This window comes from Hyperolius riggenbachi, chromosome 4, assembly GCF_040937935.1.
Source record: "Hyperolius riggenbachi isolate aHypRig1 chromosome 4, aHypRig1.pri, whole genome shotgun sequence".
In the NCBI taxonomy this organism is placed as follows: Eukaryota; Metazoa; Chordata; class Amphibia; order Anura; family Hyperoliidae; genus Hyperolius; species Hyperolius riggenbachi.
The window spans coordinates 37,802,767-37,824,173 of record NC_090649.1 but is presented as its reverse complement, the minus strand read 5'-3'; the positions used below and the strand labels follow the sequence as shown (position 1 = coordinate 37,824,173).

Below are 21,407 nucleotides of genomic sequence, written 5' to 3'. Positions count from 1 at the left end.
GTTGTGGCTTCCTCTCCATCCTCTCTGCACTTCTCCTGCAGCGGCATGGGGGCCCTTCATTCAGCTGCACAATGTGAATGGCTCTGACACGCACCTCAGGCAGGCACAGTACAGGCTCCTCCCCCGGCTTTCCAGCTGCAGAGCGGCAAGTTTAGATGTGTGACAGTCAGACTCTCTCATCCAGGGAACTGATCTACACAGCAGCAGGGTCAGGGTGAGACTGTGACATACTGCAGACAGGGAGAGGTTACAGCTGAGCAGAGGCAGCGCTGTGTGTAAGCCTGACAATTCACAGTTTATTAGCCTGACTTTGATCTGTTATCTCTGCCGTGTGCCCCTGACCCCCTCCCCCTCTCTCTTTTCTCATGTCTTATTCGCAGCAGTATGTTTTTATGAAAGCTTATTGTCTCTGTATGTTCCACCAGCCTAATGGTAGAGGTAAAGACTGGAGTCCTGGTGAAAAATCACCCTGCAGTTATTCATCTCCCCCAACCTCTCTCTCTTGTGCCTCTACTTTCTTATCTTACCCTCTTTCTAATGTCCCCCTTTTCTCTATCTCTCTCCCTATTATCATGTCTCTCTTCCACACAGTCCTTATATTATTATTATTATTAAGGTGCCCATACATGGGCAGATCGACCAAGAGACAGATCTGTCGGCTGCCCTTACACCACAGGCCGATTCTAGATCGATTTCAGTATGAAATCTCTCAGGAATCAGCCTTGCGGCGCCGCCTCGCTGATGTCCCCCCCCCCCCCCAATATAAAATGTGCCCCATGCAGTATACTTTACCTGTCGGTGTCCACTGCTGCCTCCGGGCTCCATCCTCATACACTCCCCATGTGATTGCCGGCATATATACGTGGGCATGTGTGTGACATCACGTATGCACCCACGTATACGCCAGCAACCACGTCAGGCGCATGTATGAGGATGGAGCCTGGAGGCAGCGGTGGACACCAACAGGTAAAGTATACTGCATGGGGCACATTTTATATTGGGGGACAGCTCCGGGGGTTTCTGCCCTTATCCTGATATTGAACGCCATTACCACTGTGCATCTGATCGAGCATGCCAGCCCTACATCTTTCAGCATTTGTGATCGATACATGCGACCAATTTCAGCCCAAAATTGATCACATCATCGATCGGGCTTGCTCTTAGCAGCACCGATTTTCATATGTTATTATATAATTAATAATTATAATTAAATCAGATGTTCGATCGGCCTTATGTATAGCCACCTTTACCGTCTTTCACCCCACCCTCTACTCTGTCCACTCTGCAATGTTTCTTTATCTATCTACCACCCTCCTTATTCTCATTCTCCCTCTATGCCCCTTTGCGAAAAAAGAAATTAACAACAGCTCACTCTAAATGACTAAATATTATCGTTTAATTATTATCGTTTATTTAAATTGTATAGCACTGACATATTTTAAACACTTTACGAATCAAGCAGTAATGTCACTGTCACTGACTGTCCTCAGAGGAGCTCACAATCTAATCCTACCATAGTCATAGCCTAATGTCCTACCATATTATTATTGTGTATTTATATAGCACTGACATCTTCTGCAGCACATTACAGAGTACATAGTCATGCCACTGACTGTCCCCAGAGGAGCTCACACTCTAATCCTACCATAGTCCTAGTCTAATGTCCTACCATATTATTATTATTATGTATTTATATAGCACTGACATCTTATGCAGCGCATTACTGAGTAACATAGTCATGTCGTTGACTGTCCTCAGAGAAGCTCACAACCTAATCCCTACCATAGTCATATTCCAAGGCCAAACCATATATTATTATTATTATTATTATTATTATTATGTATTTATATAGCACTGACATCTTATGCCGCGCATTACTGAGTACAACAGTCATGTCACTGACTGTCCTCAGAGGAGCTCACACTCTAATCCCACCATAGTCATAGTCTAATGTCCTACCATATTATTATGTATTTATATAGCACTGACATCTTCTGCAGCACATTACAGAGTATATAGTCATGTCACTGACTGTCCTCAGAGGAGATCACAATATAATCCCACCATAGTCATAGTCTAATGTCCTACCATATTATTATGTATTTATATAGCACTGACATCTTCTGCAGCACTTTACAGAGTACATAGTCATGTCACTGACTGTCCTCAGAGTGGCTCACAATCTAATTCTACCATAATCACAGTCTAGTGTCCTACCATATTATTATTATTATTATTATGTATTTATATAGCACTGACATCTTCTGCAGCACTTTACAGAGTACATAGTCATGTCACTGACTGTCCTCAGAGGAGCTCACAATCTAATTCTACCATAGTTATGACCCACCCTTTTATATATTTCTATAACACTGGTAGCTTCTGCAACATATTACAGTGTTTTGATGCTTAAAAAGACTCAGAGAGGAAGGAAAATACAGCTCTGATACTTACCCTGGGCTTCCTCCCGCCCCATAAACACATCTAAGTCCCACCCCGTCATCCCGCGGTCTGCCATTCAGCCACGATGAGCCCTGGTAACAGGCACAGTGACGTCAGTCCGGGCCTACTGTTCATGCGCAGGAGGTCTGTGCGTGCGCCGTAAGCCTCAGATGACGTGAGCGGAGGCGCGGCAACGCGCATTATTCGTCTGTGTGACAGACGAATAATAGCCCGGTGCCGGCTGCGGGAAAAGGCGGATGGGAGCAGGACGGTGTGGGACATTACCGCTGCAGGGGGCTGATAGAAGCCCCCGGTAAGTGGCAGTTTTTCTCCTCAGAAACCCCCACAGAACCCCTTTAAGCAACTTCGGCTCCGTCTTCTGACGACGCAGACGTTACTCTGATGCATTAGGAGTTAGAGCCTTCCCTGAGGCAATTTTTAACCTTACCGGTGTTCTTTAAACTTTAACAGTTTAACATTTGTGTTTATTTTTATAATTTTAAATTTTACCTGTGCTATTTTTTAAAAAGGGTCGTAACAAACCCCTCCCACTTTTAGGCCACACCCTCCAGGCCACACCCCATAGCCGGTATTTTCTCCGTCACAAGGTGGCAACCCTATATAGGGCCCATCCCAAGCGGCCTGCAGCTTATTCTGTCGCATCGGGTTTAGGACCCATACCTTGCGACCTACCTCATAAACTCTCTCCCTAGCCCCGTGGTCATACCACTGCTTCTGGGTGGCCTGGGCTTGAGTCAGATTCTCTCGCACTAACCCCACCAGGGTGTCCATCTTTTCCCGGAACTTTAGAACGTATTCCACTATGGAGACCCCGGGACCCATGTCCTGCCCCTCCCAGACCTCTCGAATGAGATCAAGGGGTCCGCGTACCCTCCTCCCATATAATAGCTCAAAGGGCGAGAACCCGGTGGATGCCTGGGGCACCTCACGATAAGCAAACAGTAAGTGGGGCAGGTATCGCTCCCAGTCTCTCCCTTGCGATTCAACAAACACCCTTAGCATCTGTTTCAGAGTACCATTGAACCGCTCACATAACCCATTTGTCTGGGGGTGGTAAGGGCTGGCCATGATGTGTTCTACCTGCATTTGTTTACAGAGGCATTCCATTAGGCGCGACATGAATTGCGGGCCGTGATCGGTGAGCATTTCACGGGGAAAACCGACCCGTGAGAAAATGCGCACCAATGCGTCCGCAACCTTGTCTGCCCGTATGGAGCTCAGGGCTACAGCTTCAGGGTAGCGAGTGGCATAATCTACCACCGTAAGAATGAAACGTTTCCCTGTGCTGCTGGGTATCGCTAGAGGCCCAATTATGTCAACAGCAACCCTTTGGAAGGGCTCCTCTATTATGGGTAAGGGCCTCAGTGGGGCTTTGTCGGTGTCACCTGCTTTGCCGACCCGCTGACAGGCGACACAAGACCGGCAAAAATCAGCAATATCTGTCCCCATGTGGGGCCAATAAAAATTGTGGGCAAGCCGGGATTTGGTCTTGCGGATCCCCAAGTGACCAGCCAGGGGCACCTCATGTGCTATTCTTAATAGCTGCTCCCTGTACCTGTGGGGAACAATCAACTGCCGGTCGGCCTCCTCCACCTCAGATGGCTCAGAGGGAATAACCTCTCTGTACAGTCTGCCGTGTTCCCAGTACACCCTCACTTTGTCGCCCTCCACCGGTGCCCTGTCCGCCAGACTCCTGAGCTCTTCCAGGCTGCTATCAAGTCGCACAGCCTCGGAGAACTCAGCGCTGTCGGCCACAGGCACCAGGGAGGTGGCAAACTGAGAGGCCTCTGGGTCCTCAGAGCCAGGCTCTGAGGTGGAAGAGCCCGACCCAGTGACATCAGCCCCTTCAGTGGACAATTCGTCTGCTGCAGCCCGGTGAGCACTGCGGGTCACCACTGCAGCTGACGGAGCGTTCACCGCACACATGTCATTATGCAACACATCACATATTACATCAACATTATCTGCATTTATGGTAACAACGTGTCCTCCTCCAGGCCTGGGCACTGGAGACTCACTAGGGCTGGCTCCTAGTACACAGTCCGTAGCCCCTGGGGCCTCACCAGCACTCCCCGCTTGCACAGCATTATCACACAGTACCTTGCAAGAGTCCTGAACTTCTGCGGGGGATGCAGGCTCCATGGGGTGTGGAGTAGGCTCATACCGGGCCACTAACCGCCCCAGGTCAGTACCCAACAAAACGTTCGTGGGGATGGCATCCGTTACCCCCACTTCTTTCATTCCGCTGCCGGCCCCCCAATCCAGGTGGACCAAGGCGGTGGGTATGGCGGGGGTGACGCCCCCAACTCCTTTGACAGCCATAGTCTTGCCAGGAATGTACTCCTCAGGGTTCACAAGCTGGGGGTGCACTAGAGTCACCTCTGCTCCAGTGTCTCTTAGACCGGTGGTAACTGTATCCCCAACCGTGACAGGTTGCAGATTCTCTGCATAGCTACCTGCATTCCTGGTGGCACACAACGCATTCCGGGCCCCGCCAGAGTTTGGGGCTTCCTTCTTCTTCTCTGGGCATGTAGCACTGATGTGACCCGGTTTGTTACAGGCAAAACATCTCCGAGTGTCAACGGTGGTTGTTCTACCTCCAGGCGGCTGCTGGACTTGGCTTCGCTGGGTGCTCAGAGGAGAAGGTCTCGCAGGCTTTTCTCCCTTCCAGCTGGGCGTCGTAGTCCTCCGAAAATCAGATGCTCGATTGGACGTGTAGGCATCAGCAACTTTCGCTGCCTCATCCACGGTCTTTGGCTCTCGGTCCCGTACAAACTGCCGGACCTCAACAGGGCAAGTGTGGAGGAACTGGTCTTTTATTATCAGTTCCTGCAGGGCATCAAAGGTTTCAACAGCCAGTCCTTTTACCCACTGCTGGAAGGCAGTGCGCAGGTTGCACGCATGATCCAGGTAACTGTCATTAGGACCTCGCTGCACTGTCCTGAAACGTTTGCGATACACCTCTGGCGTGAGGTGGTATCGTGCAATGATGGCTTTCTTAATTGCCTCAAAGTCTGTTTCTTCCTCCTGGGGGAGACTCACAAACGCCTCCAGGGCCTTGCCTCTCAGCCCTGGTGTGAGGTATCTTGCCCACTGCTCACGGGGCACCCCATACTGCCGACAAGTCCTTTCAAACCCCTGTAGGAAAGTGTCTATGTCAGAGTCCTTGTCCATAGCGGGGAACTTATCCAGGGGGATTCTGTGGACTCGCTCACCTTCGCGTTCTGCGGGTCCAGCAGACCGGTTCTGCTGCTGAAGTTTAGCCAGCTCCAGCTGGTGTTGCCGTTCAGCACTTTCCCTCTCGGCCTGGTGTCGCTGTGCAGCTTGTTCCCTCTCGGCCTGGAGTCGCTGTGCCGCTTGTTCCCTCTCGGCCTGGAGTCGCTGTGCCGCTTGTTCCCTCTCGGCCTGGAGTCGCTGTGCCGCTTGTTCCTTCTCTGCCTGTCGGTGCAGTAGGATCAGCTTTAGGCGCAGTTCAGGATCAGCCGAGTTCAGTAGCTGTAGATCAGCTTCCAGAGATGTCATCTCCGTGTTTGGTGGATCATCCAGGACATCGTCTCCACTCGCATCCTGTAGCGGGAGCGATTCCTCCTCTGGCATGTCGTGAGCTGCATCCGCTGACGTTGAAGCACGGGCTTGCTCTGCCTCATCATGCTCCTCGAGGGCACGAACCAACTGCTCCTTAGTCTGGCCGCTCACCGTCTCGATGCCTTTGTGCTCACACAGGTGGAGTAGCATCTCTTTATTTTGCCTTGCATAGCTGGATGCTTTCTGAGCCATCGTGTTGCAAAAAATAAAAAGAAAAAAAAGGGGGGGGGGGGAGGGAAAGCAAACACCAAGTGTGTATCTTTGAACAAAAAAAAAAAAGTATATAGATTCTGCACTGAGTAGACTTCTGTAGGCTAGTTGCTTCTAGCAAGCTTCCAGCCTTTAGTACTCAGAATAGCGAGCTAAACTGCGTACTAATGTACCAAACGATGCCACCACTGCCAGCCAATTATGTCAGGAACCGGCCCGCGGCACGCCTGCGTATACGGTTCCCGACTGCGGGTTTGACCAGATTAAGCGGGGAACAGCCTTATTTAAGCTACAACCAAGGCTGGAACCCCTCAAACACTTCCCACTGCCACCACTAGCGTTGCTAGACACGTTCACTCAGCTATCGAGTGCTCAATACGCAATCTGCGTTTTCGTATTTGGGTCAGCTTTGCGCTTAGGCCAAATACGGGAACGCCACGCACCCACACACACACACAGTGCAATCTTACACTGTCGTGAAGCAAAGACCCACTAACAGTCGTTCCGAACGATACTGTTAGCCAATGTATTATACAGAGGCGCCAATAGAGTAAAAAGATTGCCAATTAAAATCAATAAAATTGTGGGCGGTAGGGGTGGACCTACCCGTCCAACAACAACACACACAAGTGTAATTTTGTGTATAAATAAAGCACATTTAATAGATACTCCAATAAAAAATACAATTTGCAACGCGTTTCACGGGTCCCAAGCCCGCTTCCTCAGGCAAAAAACTTTTACAGCAGGAGCAACTGAAATATATAAAGGAACAACAAGGAAGAAAAAGAAAAAGACCATATATAAAAAAACCAAAAATTCACAAATTCAAAAATCCAAAACACCATTAAACATTGTTAAAATTGGGAAGTGTACTAATGATTGCGCTATTAGTTGATTAGAAACTCGCGACTGTGTTTATGGGTCCTATATACCCACCAAGCTACATTGGTCGACTATATCTGTGGGTAATATATACCCACCATGTTGTATAGGCACATGATAACCCACATATACTGTAATGTGAGATAATTGCATCCATACATAATAAAAACCATCATGTTCATCCCTTGATTTGTGTATAGTACACTTAATTACAGATGTACACTTCTCCTGCCCAACCTTTAGTGTGGTTGGACCTTGTATATATTTCGTAAACACATTGAGCATATATATGTGCAATAAAAACTGGCCATCCCTAATCAATATCCCCACAAGGTAAAATTGCAGTTTTCAAAAACAATATAGTCTGTATCCTTACGTTGATACACATGATCTCAAAACTGAAGTAAGAATATCAAGTATCTTATCTCAAACAGACCGTGCGGACGGGTAAGAGGATAGTGGGTGGACTATGCCAGGTAATCAGAGGGAAAAAAACAGGGGAGGAGAGAAAGCCCAAACAGGGTGAAGAGGAAAAATGGGGAACATATATGCATAACTCACCAGTATCCTTGTGTGGACGAGTGTGGCGCCTTTGCTGTATGTTGGCGCCACACTCGTATCTAAATGGACTTCCGTATAGTGACGTAAGGGATGGAGGGGATTGGGTAAACTACGTAGGGGAGGCGTGGCTACCTGGCTGTGCAACTGTACGCCGCGCACACCGCTCGTAGAGTCCTGTGTAGAGCGGAAGTGCGTCGGCTCAGGGCATGATGGCTGAACCGCCATCTATCTTATGGGCTTGTATCAGTATGGGCATTCAGGCGGAAACACGTAACTTTACATATACGGAAAGAGCCTTTTGGGCTATTCTACGGTGTCCTAGATGGGCAAAACATATGTAATTATATAAACAAGATGACCTAAACGCATTCCAAGCCATGCACTTTTATATGTTTCTGGGAATGTGGAAAAGGGTGTGAAGTGAAGGGTATCTGATGTGGGTCACCACCAATAGTGAGTGTTGTGTGATGGTGACCTAATGCATGGGTCATATCATGCATTAATGTGTGAAATGGTGGGTAAGGTAATAAGAGTGGCTGGTGTGTCCATGGTACAGGGAGGACAGAAAAGGGGGGGGGGGAAGAAGGTGGATAGAGGGGGGTGGGGGGAGGGGAGGCCGGTGTTTTGCGGTGGGAGGAGGGAAAGGGGAGGGGAAGTAACATTTCTCATATTGACATAAGGGATAAACACACGGGATACAGGATGCAAAGATATATAAATACATAAAATCATGCATTTGTGTAAACATACAGGGATATACATACTGTATGTGCAAACATTATATGTACACCTAGTTAACCTCAGCACGCATATGCGGGGGTCATTGGTCCCTTTCAGGGTAGGGTGGTTTGACGTGGAGGGCTCGGGGCCCCCCAGACCCGGTGATAAATTGGACCCATCATGAATGGGTCTTCACTTTTGATACTCGTAAGAAAAAGGGAAATATAGGGGAAATCGGAATAAAACCAAGGGAATAAAACCAAGGGAATAAAATTTTTTTTTTTTTTTTGATCAGATTAAAAGATTAAAAATCAAAAAGTCAAATAAGATTAAAAGAGAGCGACTGTATGTGAGTTTAATTTATGGTCGGTGTTGATCCGGACTGGTCTTGGAACTGTATGTGTTACACTTCGCTGGTCGAGTGTGTAACAAGGTGGGGACAATAGTTATGATGCTAGACAGGTAACGTGTACTGACATTCTCTCCACCTAGGTTTATGGAGGGAGGGAAGGAAGGACAGTGAGGTATGGGGCATTGGACCTATGTGTTCAGAAAGTTTTCTCTAGCTGTTCGTTCAGCCCCCTGGGTACAAGTGTTTTTAATGTCTGAATCCAGAATATTTCTCTGTTTTTAAGTATTTGAATTGCATTTGGTTTCATGGGGTTTATGGATTCCAATGCTACAAACGACACATCTGTGACGTTTCTATTATGGGCCTGATCGAAATGTCTAGACAGGCTGTGAGTAGCGAGTCCCTTTAGAATATTCCGTTTATGTTGGCCAATTCTTTCCCTCAATAACTGGCTGGTGCGTCCTACATATTGTACTTTGCAAGGACACGTGGCCACATAGATTACGAACCTGGTGTCGCAGTCCATATGTTTGTGTATGATTTCCTGATCATCGCGGTTGATGATCAGGAAATCATTTTAGAAAAATGCATAACCACTTCCCTTAAAGCACGGTCTCGCTTTTATCCCACTGCATCAAAAGGAAACTTCATAGAAACGTTTTATGCACTTACTCTAGAAGACTTGCAAAGATTATGTCAGGAACACACATTTTATCCATCCAACCTCACCCCATCTGAAAAAATTGCGATCAACAACCTCAGAAACAACACCAACTTAGTAATTAAACCAGCAGACAAGGGAGGGGGCATAGTCATACTCAATAAGGAGGACTATATCAAGGAATCGCTTCGTTTACTCAGGGACACCACGAGCTATACCACACTTGTACAAGACCCCACCATCATATATAATATGGCGCTTAAAGCATTTATTAATGAGGCCCTTATGGAGGGTCTCATCACCAAGAATGAAAGAAACTTTATACTCATCGAACACCCTACTGTCCCCTACTTTTATCATTTGCCCAAAATACACAAATGTCTACAACACCCTCCAGGAAGACCAATAATCTCGGGAATAAATTCCTTAACCAGCAACTTATCCAAATTTATAGATCACCACCTACAAAAACATGTTCACAAATTGGACTCCTACACCAGAGACTCTCAACATCTAATTGAAATACTGAAAGACCATGAATGGAAGTCCAATTACACCTGGCTGACGTGTGACGTCTCAGCACTTTACACGAACATCTCACATGAGTTCGGTATCGAAGCCATACAATTCTACTTACAAACAGATCCAGATATGCCACAAAAACAAAAAACCTTTTTATTACAGTGTGTTGAGTTTATACTCACACACAATTATTTTACATTCATGGAGACTATGTACCAACAAATAGGAGGCACAGCTATGGGCAGCAGCTTTGCGCCCAGCTATGCTAATTTGGCCATGGGCCTATTGGAAACCCTTTATATCCACCACAACAATCCATTCTGGGAACACATTGTACTATATAAGCGATACATAGACGACCTAGTGTTTATATGGCAAGGGGACACGTCTCTCATTCCACTCTTTGTTAACTACCTTAATTCCAGCAGAGCCAAACTCTCCTTCACATCACAACATAGTAACATATCATTAGAATTCCTTGATCTTGTTCTATTCCACAATAACAACCAAATCAAAACCAAAACGCACTTCAAACAGGTGGACTCTAATAGCTATATCCACTTTAGCAGTTTTCATTACAAGCCCTGGACCACTAACACCCCGTATAACCAATTCAGGCGTATACATAAGAACTGTACAGATATCAAAGATTACAAAACACAATCCAGCATCCTGGTTAACAAGTTCAGGGAAAAGAAATACCCCAAAAAACTGATACAAAATGCGAGACACAAGGCTATGGAACCCCCGAAACTCAAAACCACCCAAGACCCTACACAAAACCGCAATTCAGATACTACATTACGATTCATTACCAAATACAATACCCAACACACAGCCATAAAAGACATTCTTACACACAGATGGGAAATCCTGCAGCAGGATCCATATCTACGTGACCATATCCCCAACAAACCCATCATGACATACAGGAGAGCGCCCAACCTCCGGAATCTACTAGCCCCTAGTAAACTTAAATCTGTAAATAAGGGTGAGACATCACCAGCAGGCTCCTTCACCTGCCTCAAAAAACGGTGCCTCGCCTGTAGTTTCATCACCATCACAGATCACATCATATCTCATAGTGATGACACAATATACCCCATACACAAACATATGGACTGCGACACCAGGTTCGTAATCTATGTGGCCACGTGTCCTTGCAAAGTACAATATGTAGGACGCACCAGCCAGTTATTGAGGGAAAGAATTGGCCAACATAAACGGAATATTCTAAAGGGACTCGCTACTCACAGCCTGTCTAGACATTTCGATCAGGCCCATAATAGAAACGTCACAGATGTGTCGTTTGTAGCATTGGAATCCATAAACCCCATGAAACCAAACGCAATTCAAATACTTAAAAACAGAGAAATATTCTGGATTCAGACATTAAAAACACTTGTACCCAGGGGGCTGAACGAACAGCTAGAGAAAACTTTCTGAACACATAGGTCCAATGCCCCATACCTCACTGTCCTTCCTTCCCTCCCTCCATAAACCTAGGTGGAGAGAATGTCAGTACACGTTACCTGTCTAGCATCATAACTATTGTCCCCACCTTGTTACACACTCGACCAGCGAAGTGTAACACATACAGTTCCAAGACCAGTCCGGATCAACACCGACCATAAATTAAACTCACATACAGTCGCTCTCTTTTAATCTTATTTGACTTTTTGATTTTTAATCTTTTAATCTGATCAAAAAAAAAAAAAAAATTTATTCCCTTGGTTTTATTCCCTTGGTTTTATTCCGATTTCCCCTATATTTCCCTTTTTCTTACGAGTATCAAAAGTGAAGACCCATTCATGATGGGTCCAATTTATCACCGGGTCTGGGGGGCCCCGAGCCCTCCACGTCAAACCACCCTACCCTGAAAGGGACCAATGACCCCCGCATATGCGTGCTGAGGTTAACTAGGTGTACATATAATGTTTGCACATACAGTATGTATATCCCTGTATGTTTACACAAATGCATGATTTTATGTATTTATATATCTTTGCATCCTGTATCCCGTGTGTTTATCCCTTATGTCAATATGAGAAATGTTACTTCCCCTCCCCTTTCCCTCCTCCCACCGCAAAACACCGGCCGCCCCTCCCCCCACCCCCCTCTATCCACCTTCTTTCCCCCCCCCCCCTTTCTGTCCTCCCTGTACCATGGACACACCAGCCACTCTTATTACCTTACCCACCATTTCACACATTAATGCATGATATGACCCATGCATTAGGTCACCATCACACAACACTCACTATTGGTGGTGACCCACATCAGATACCCTTCACTTCACACCCTTTTCCACATTCCCAGAAACATATAAAAGTGCATGGCTTGGAATGCGTTTAGGTCATCTTGTTTATATAATTACATATGTTTTGCCCATCTAGTACACCGTAGAATAGCCCAAAAGGCTCTTTCCGTATATGTAAAGTTACGTGTTTCCGCCTGAATGCCCATACTGATACAAGCCCATAAGATAGATGGCGGTTCAGCCATCATGCCCTGAGCCGACGCACTTCCGCTCTACACAGGACTCTACGAGCGGTGTGCGCGGCGTACAGTTGCACAGCCAGGTAGCCACGCCTCCCCTACGTAGCTTACCCAATCCCCTCCATCCCTTACGTCACTATACGGAAGTCCATTTAGATACGAGTGTGGCGCCAACATACAGCAAAGGCGCCACACTCGTCCACACAAGGATACTGGTGAGTTATGCATATATGTTCCCCATTTTTCCTCTTCACCCTGTTTGGGCTTTCTCTCCTCCCCTGTTTTTTTCCCTCTGATTACCTGGCATAGTCCACCCACTATCCTCTTACCCGTCCGCACGGTCTGTTTGAGATAAGATACTTGATATTCTTACTTCAGTTTTGAGATCATGTGTATCAACGTAAGGATACAGACTATATTGTTTTTGAAAACTGCAATTTTACCTTGTGGGGATATTGATTAGGGATGGCCAGTTTTTATTGCACATATATATGCTCAATGTGTTTACGAAATATATACAAGGTCCAACCACACTAAAGGTTGGGCAGGAGAAGTGTACATCTGTAATTAAGTGTACTATACACAAATCAAGGGATGAACATGATGGTTTTTATTATGTATGGATGCAATTATCTCACATTACAGTATATGTGGGTTATCATGTGCCTATACAACATGGTGGGTATATATTACCCACAGATATAGTCGACCAATGTAGCTTGGTGGGTATATAGGACCCATAAACACAGTCGCGAGTTTCTAATCAACTAATAGCGCAATCATTAGTACACTTCCCAATTTTAACAATGTTTAATGGTGTTTTGGATTTTTGAATTTGTGAATTTTTGGTTTTTTTATATATGGTCTTCTTTTTCTTTTTCTTCCTTGTTGTTCCTTTATATATTTCAGTTGCTCCTGCTGTAAAAGTTTTTTGCCTGAGGAAGCGGGCTTGGGACCCGTGAAACGCGTTGCAAATTGTATTTTTTATTGGAGTATCTATTAAATGTGCTTTATTTATACGCAAAATTACACTTGTGTGTGTTGTTGTTGGACGGGTAGGTCCACCCCTACCGCCCACAATTTTATTGATTTTAAATTGGCAATCTTTTTACTCTATTGGCGCCTCTGTATAATACATTACGATTGATCCACCTGGTGGATGGGTTTTTTACCCTCCTTTTTTTTTTCTATCTACGGAGAGCGACTTTTTAACCTGAGCGAGGACAGGTCTAATCTCCTCGTCCGCGATTCAAGTGGTTGCCTGGACTCGGCAACCCAGACTTGTGAGTATAATTCCTATCAATTTCTATGCCAACTGTATCACAGTAATACACTATCGGGGGCTCTCGATTGTCTCTTCTTCTTCCCTTGAGTTAGCCACTCTGCTGTCGCTACTCGCACTGGCGTTGTTCGTACGTTGGGTCAGCTGCGCGCTTAGGCCAACGTATGACAAACGCCCCCACACACAATGCAATTACAATTTCATACGGTAGTGTTGCTCAAGCGTACAATTAGGCATGAACTTATACACGGTTACACTTCAGTCTCTTCTAGGCTATGAGTGTTAGTTTAGTACGGCAGAAGTCAAACTTATTAAATAATAATTTAATATTCTAGAAAAACATAGAACAGTGCAGAACTTAATATATACAAAAAGATTACAAAAAAACAAAGTAAAAATGTTACAAGATAAAAGTTACAAAAATAACACACACGGATATTTGCGTAAAATAAAAATGGGGATTAAAAAAAACGTTACCAGCTTAGGTTAGAACGTTGTTTGACGGGAGGACGCCGTTTCGACCAGGAGTCGCGATCCTCCCTAGCTATTCGCTACCTCCGAGAGAAGACAGTCACTAGGCATCCGCCTCTGCTTTTTATACTCTGAGCTACGCCTGTAGGCTGCAACTTCCTTGGGGAGGGGAGGAACTAGGTTTTAATTAAATCTCAGACATATTCCATTTCCAGGTAAAAGTCCATACATCAAAGATTGTGAAGTGAGCCTTTCAACTCCAGGTGAAAACTTGATTACGGCTTTTTCCTGTCTCAGTTCTCAGACATAAATGGGATTTCCAGAGATCCACATACATGAAAAGGGTACTATAGCACCTCCACTAATGATTTAATTTCCACAGGTAAAAAATGGTATCAACAGGACTTCACCCATTTCTAATAGCCTGTCATGTACATTTCAAACGTTCCTGTGTTAGTCTCCAGACTCTGGTCCTCTGGCTTTGTGTATTGAGACAATAGGCCGTCTCCTGAGTTCAAACAGTCAGGCAGATAATCCCATTAGCACTCTCAGAGGAACTGCATACAGACTCAAAGCACCTGATATGGTCAAGACAATCACCCATTTCCTTGCCCCAAGCAACTCAAGGTAACCTGCTCCCTTCTGGCAGAAAAAAATGAAAGAATATGTTCCTGTTATCATCAGCACCTCAATATATCTCCACAGCCTTTAAATAGCTTTAAAAAGGTTTTTTAGGGTATATTAGGCATGTAGCATCATAATTTTGAAAATGGAAACACTGATGATGTGGGGAGTGGACTTAAAATCCCCCCCAAAAAAAAAATGGCTGTCAATCAACATCAGAGTGGTATCAGGAAGCAGTCGTACTCACGCAGTTGGGGCCTCCCCACAACTCGGACAGCAGACACCTCCAAAAAAAATTACACAGCTATTGTGTTTAGATAGTTGACCATGGCACTGTTGTAGGTACCACGGCACAGTAGAAAATTAGGAGAGGTTCCAGGAAGCAGTCGGTCGTACTGCCGCAGTTGGGGCCCCACAACTCGGACAGCACAGACACCTCCAAAAAAATTACACAGCTATTGTGTTTACATAGTTGACCATGGCACTGTTGTAGGTACCACGGCACAGTAAAAAATTAGGAGAGGTTCCAGGAAGCGGTCGGTCGTACTGCCACAGTTGGGGCCCCACAACTCGGACAGCACAGACACCTCCAAAAAACCGACACAGCTATTGTGTTTACATATTTGACCATGGCACTGTTGTAGGTACCACGGCACAGTAAAAAATTAGGAGAGGTTCCAGGAAGCGGTCGGTCGTACTGCCACAGTTGGGGCCCCACAACTCGGACAGCACAGACACCTCCAAAAAAATTACACAGCTATTGTGTTTACATATTTGACCATGGCACTGATGTAGGTACCACGGCACAGTAAAAAATTAGGAGAGGTTCCAGGAAGCGGTCGTACTGACGCAGTTGGGGCCTCCCCACAACTCGCACAGCACAGACACCTCCAAAAAAATTACACAGCTATTGTGTTTACATAGTTGACCATGGCAGGTACCACGGCACAGTTCAAAAAATAAGAACCTGGCTTCATGAAGATGGAGTCAGGAGGTTGTGGTGGTAAAGGGTGGTTAAGCAGGCATAGTGATAACCACTCAGCCACTTCATTTCCCCCTCTTGCCAACAACAGGGGCCAGGAACTCACCAATTGCCCAAGCCTCGTTCATCTTTAAAAAAGTCAGTCTGTCCACAGACTGGCCTGACAGACAAGAGCGCTTCTCAGTGACCACGCCACCGGCCGCACTGAAGCACCTTTCCGACATAACGCTGGAAGGCGGGCAGGACAGCACTTCCAGGGCGTATTGCGCCAGCTCGCCCCAGATATCCAGGTGCTTCACCCAGTACTCCAAGGGGTCCACAGGGGTGTCGGTGTCAAGCCCGCTATAGGACCCCATATAGTCGGCCACCATCCGGGTCAGGTGCTGGTTCTGGCTTTGAGAGCCGGATGCTGCTGCAGGCACCTCCTCTGTAGGCAGCGGTACTGGTGTGGCATAGAGAGCCTTTGTCAGAGACAGCAGGTTTGTTGGGCGCCTGCTGATGCTGGATGCAGGTACCTGCTGCTGTGCTGGCTGGACTGAGACAGCAGGGGGGGTGGGAGTCCGGGGGAAGGCTTCCTCCAAGCGCCGAACCAGAATCCGCTGCAAGTCCCTGATTCGGCGCACAGGGTCTCCTCCTACAGGCAGGAACTGAGCCAGCTTCCCCTTCAGCCGTGGGTCCAGCATCAGGGTGATCCAGATGTCCTCCCGAGCACTCATCTCCTTCACCCTTGGGTCTTTGCGCAGGCACTGCAGCATGTGCACTGCCATGGGGAAGAGGGCTGCCATCTCTGCTGATCACCTGCACCGCTGACAGTGCTGTCGTCCTCCTCTGATTCCGGAGCCTCATCTTGCTCTCTCCACCCCCGCACTACTGCAGCTGCACTCCGCTGTGCCCCCTCCTCTTCAAGGTCAGGGACCTCCAACTCCTCCAAGTCCTCCTCCAACTCCTCCGAATCCTCCTCCTGCTGCACAGAGGTGGACTGTGAAGTGTGCTGCTGCTGCTCCTGCTGCTGGATCAAGGCTTCCTCTCCCACTTCCAGCAGAGCATCGAGGGCCTTGTCCAGCATGCACACAATGGTCAACCACTCACACAGCGACGCATGGTCCCGGCTGACCATGTTGGTGGCCTCCAGGAAGGGTGCCAGCACAAAGCACACCAGCTGCATTTTTCCCCACTCAGCAGGGCGGATGATGTCTGGGAGGTGGGTGGTGCCGGTCCCCAACAAGTTGGCATCCATGGTGGCTCTGGCCAGGTACAGGTTGACAGCCCGCCTCTGTTCAACCAGACGTTCCAACATCGCCAGGGTGGAATTCCAGCGTGTTGGAACGTCTATAATGAGGCGGTGCTGTGGGAGGTTCAGCTCCATCTGCTCGGCTGTAAGGGTCGCTGTGGCACCACCCGAGCGGCGAAAATGACCCACCGTTTTCCTTGCCGCTCCCAAAAGACTGTCCATCCCCTGGTAGGTGTGCAGGAATTTCTGCACCACTAGGTTCAGGACGTGGGCCAGACAGGGGATGTGGGTGAGGTTTCCCCGCTGGATGGCGGCAACCAAGTTTGCCCCATTGTCGGCCACCACCTCTCCGACTCTGAGGCCTCTGGGGGTCAGCCAACTCCTCTCTTGCTCTCGGAGCTTGGCCAAGACGTGGTCTGCCGTCAGCTTGTTCTTGCCCACCGTGACCATCTGCAGCAGCGCTTGGCAGTGGTGGGCCTTCACGCTGCTGCTGAGGCGGGGTTGTTTGGCGGCGGATGGAACCGAATCAGAGCTGGAAGCTGCTGCACTTCCCCTGACCCTGCTGCGGGATGGGACCACCCACCGGGGTGATGATGCTGCTGTCTCCTCTTCACCTCCTTCCACCAAACTGACCCAGTGCGCGGTGAAGGACAAATAGCGGCCTGTCCCGAACCGGCTGCTCCATGAGTCCATTGTCACATGGACGCGCGCACCAAGCGCATGATCCAGCCCACGCTCCACGTTGGCCTTTACAAAGCAGTGCAGTGCTGGGATGGCCTTGCGTGCGAAGTAGTGCCGGCTGGGGATTGGCCAATCCGGCGCTGCGCACTGCAGGAGCGCACGCATCCGGCTCCCCTCCTGCACAAACGAGTACGGGAGGAGCTGGGAGGACATGGCCCGTGTAAGCAAGCCGTTCAGCTGGCGTATGCGACGGCTGCCGGGAGGCTGAGCCCTGACCACAAAAGAGTCACTCAGCAGGGTCTGGTGGTGGGGGCGTTTTAGGCTTGCACGGGAAGCTGAGGAGGGAACAGAGGAGACCACTGAGGAGGACTGGCTGCCTGAACAGGCCTCAGTGTCAGCAGGAGTGGCAAAGCTGGTTATAGTGCTCTGACCTCTGCAAGGGCCAGCGCCAGCTTCCTTCAGCATCTTGAATTCCTGATGCTCAGGTTTGTGCTTATTGCCCAGACGGTTGATGAAGCTGGAGGTGCCATAACTGGAGGGGTGAGACCCTCTGCTCAGCTTCACATGGCATAATTTGCACGTTACAAATTTGCTATCCAGTGAGGGCAGATGGAAAAACTGCCATATTGGGGATTGGAGTTTTCCCTTACGTGGCTCAGAACGGGATGCTACTGTGGATTTTCTCCCGGTGGTGGTTGGGGCCTGGGGTTGAGTGGTGCGGCTGGTGGTAGTCGTGCCACTGACAGATGGAGCAGCAGCCTGCAGGTCACGTATTCCATGCCCACTGCTGCTCCTGCCAATCCCTGCAATGCTCAACCTGCGTGCCATACACACTGACTCCTCCTCCTCAGAGTCAGAGCTGACATGCCCCTCCGGTCGCTGGTAGTCCGGGTCCTTCACCTCATCATCAAACTCCCCTTCGTAAAACTGCTGGGATGATGAGCCCTCCTCAAACTCCTCTTCTGCTGACACATCATGGACGGGCTCCCCCCCAACAATTACTGTCAGCATCTCAGACTCTTCTGTAAAGCCAATTTTGCTGAGAATATTTTCTCTAGGGCTAGGGCTGGTGGTGGTGGCCTCACTGTCACTGGCTTGCTCCTCGTCATGCGCCATCTGCTGCATCACAGACACGGCGTCCTTCTCCTCCAATCTGCGCCGCTGACCCTGCTTGAAAATTGACGCAACACGCTGCTGCGTCTCTGCATCGTGACTGCCAGTGGGTAGCGGCGGAATGACTGATGCGGCAGAACTGCTGCCAGAGGCCGCAATGTTGCTCACTCTCCTTCTGGCCTTGCCCCTCCCCCGTCTCACACTGCCAGTGCCAGACATAGTACAAGACTCACTGTCACTGATGAGTCGACGTCACAGATGATGTGTGTGGGGTACTTGGTGCACTTTTATTATTGGCGGCGGGCTTGGAAATGATCAGCAGATTGACAGACAGGAGTACAACAACTAAACACACTGACACTGCTCACTCAGCAGCAGCACAGCAGCAATAATCTGTAGTACTAGCACTGTCTGCAACTACACAATATAAAACCACAGTAGCAGTAGTAATAGCAGCCCAGCCAGCAGCAAGGACCCTGGAGTGTGTGCACACAGACACAGCACACACAAAGACACAGGACCTAGGCTAGTAGCAGGCACAGGCAGCTGCTGCAGCTGAAAGACTGACTGACAAGACTGACTGACACTAACAAATTACACAGACTAGCTAAGCTAACTACAACACAGTAAAACAGAAGGTGTTTTAGTGTTAAAACGCTGGGTTATCACTGGGATAATGTACTTGCTTCAGCCAAACACACTGGACAAACTATCTCAGTGGCAGTCACAAAGCAAGGACGAGATTCTTAACATGCCCCCCTCCTTATATACAGGAGGGACTGGCCAAGGTTCCCCTCTGTGATTGGGTGCTTGGGCTTAGGCTGGGAGCGCTCTGATTGGCTGAATGACGTCATGGACATCATGTCCATGGTTACAGTACCCGGATTCGGATATCCGACCGGTATCCGCGGATATCCGGGTTATGCGACCAACTATCCGCATAGAGCTATCCGGATTTCCGTCCAGCTATCCGGAATCCGGATCCGATCGGATAGGCCTAAAAAGTTCGGATATCCGAGTCTATTCGGATATCTGGTATCCTGATGAGCAGCACTGATTACCTAGCCTGTGGGGCACTCTAGTATTAGGTAGCCAGATGTGCCCCGCAGCATTATGTAGCCTGTGGGGCACTCTAGTATTAGGTAACCAGATGTGCCCCGCAGTATTATGTAGCCTGTGGGGCACTCTAGTATTAGGTAGCCAGATGTGCCCCGCAGTATTATGTAGCCTGTGGTGCATGCTAGTATTAGCTAGCCAGATGTGCCCCGCAGCATTATGTAGCCTGTGGGGCACTCTAGTATTAGGTAACCAGATGTGCCCCGCAGTATTATGTAGCCTGTGGGGCACTCTAGTATTAGGTAGCCAGAGGCAGCCCCTAAGGAGGTCACATTGGCAACCCTATCTGCACTTACTACACATCCTTTTATTGTCTTCCCTTTGCTATGTTGTTACAGCTGTGCAGTGATCTCCTCCATACAGAACAGTAGCGCTCTGACCTTCCAGTGTTACAATATGGTTGGACAATATGTGAACATCGTCATTTTTGGGCAGCACCAATTCCTCCAGCTGTGTGAAGTTCAGGTGTTTGGGGTGCCGGCTGGTAAGTTGTGTTCGTCCTCGAATAATAATGGACCTATAGCTTCTGAAAGTGGCTAATTGAATACTGTATTTTATATTCAATGCATAGTAAAAATCATATTTTTTTTGTGTAACTTGAATTTTATTGAGTTTTGAAAGTTTAAACAAATCATTGACACAGGGACTTAGATCAACGAATGGGAACAGCGTTCTATATATTAATCTGCCCTCTAACGGGCCAGAACGAGTACCCGTGCAGGAATGAGGGGCACCAGTACACGGCAGTGGACACATATTTACGCCCCTGTGCAGAAACTGAAGTCCTGTGGGGCGTAGATATACTGCCACAAACTGCATAGATATACTGGGGCGTAGATATACTGCCACAATAATTTGATAATGCAATAACATAAAATACTCCTTCATGCTGAAAATTTCAAAGACTTTATGCTGGAAAATTGAATTATCTCAACTGTAGGGAAGTATTTATTGAGTTGTCTTGCAGGATGTTATTTCACCTCTCTTCATTTCCTAGAGGAACCTGGCACTTAACTGAAGAGCTAACTCTCTGCTGTCTCAAGCTGAGGAACATTCTTTATACAGTAGACTCTCTATATAGTGAACTCAAAGTGACGTTGCAAAGTAGTTTACTATATCAGAAATGAACTATAACAGAAATTGGTGGTGGTGCTTTTGAAGTAGTCCATGCAGGCCCAGAGTAGTGTGCAGATAGCGAGCAAGCCAGCCCACCCATCAATTATGGCTCACGGGTCTCTGACTGATGTATGAAGCATGCTCCGCCTACCTTTCACTATAGCGGACACAGAAAACCACAGGGACCCAAAAACAGATTTACTATAACAGAAACTCTATTATATCCAGGTTTACTATACCAGGAATTACTACCATACACTTATAATGGTGCTTGACCAGGACCTGAACATGGAGTTTACTATACCCAAAGTGTTACTATGTCATAGTGTACTATAA

At 47.7% G+C, this 21,407-nt stretch overlaps 1 protein-coding gene across 1 annotated transcript; it reads right to left on the bottom strand.

The window, feature by feature from the left end:
- Positions 1–2,364: 2,364 nt before the first annotated feature.
- Positions 2,365–5,637, bottom strand: LOC137571048 (uncharacterized). Its single transcript, XM_068279733.1, has 2 exons — positions 4,636–5,637; positions 2,365–2,382 (listed from the first exon to the last, which is right to left on the bottom strand). Exons 1-2 carry the CDS (start codon positions 5,635–5,637, stop codon positions 2,365–2,367), a joined length of 1,020 nt encoding a protein of 339 aa, XP_068135834.1.
- Between the last annotated feature and the right edge of the window lie 15,770 nt (positions 5,638–21,407).

Coding starts and splice junctions, on each gene's coding strand:
- LOC137571048 (XM_068279733.1), bottom strand. CDS start 5,637: ATGGACAAGGACTCTGACATAGACACTTTCCTACAGGGGTTTGAAAGG.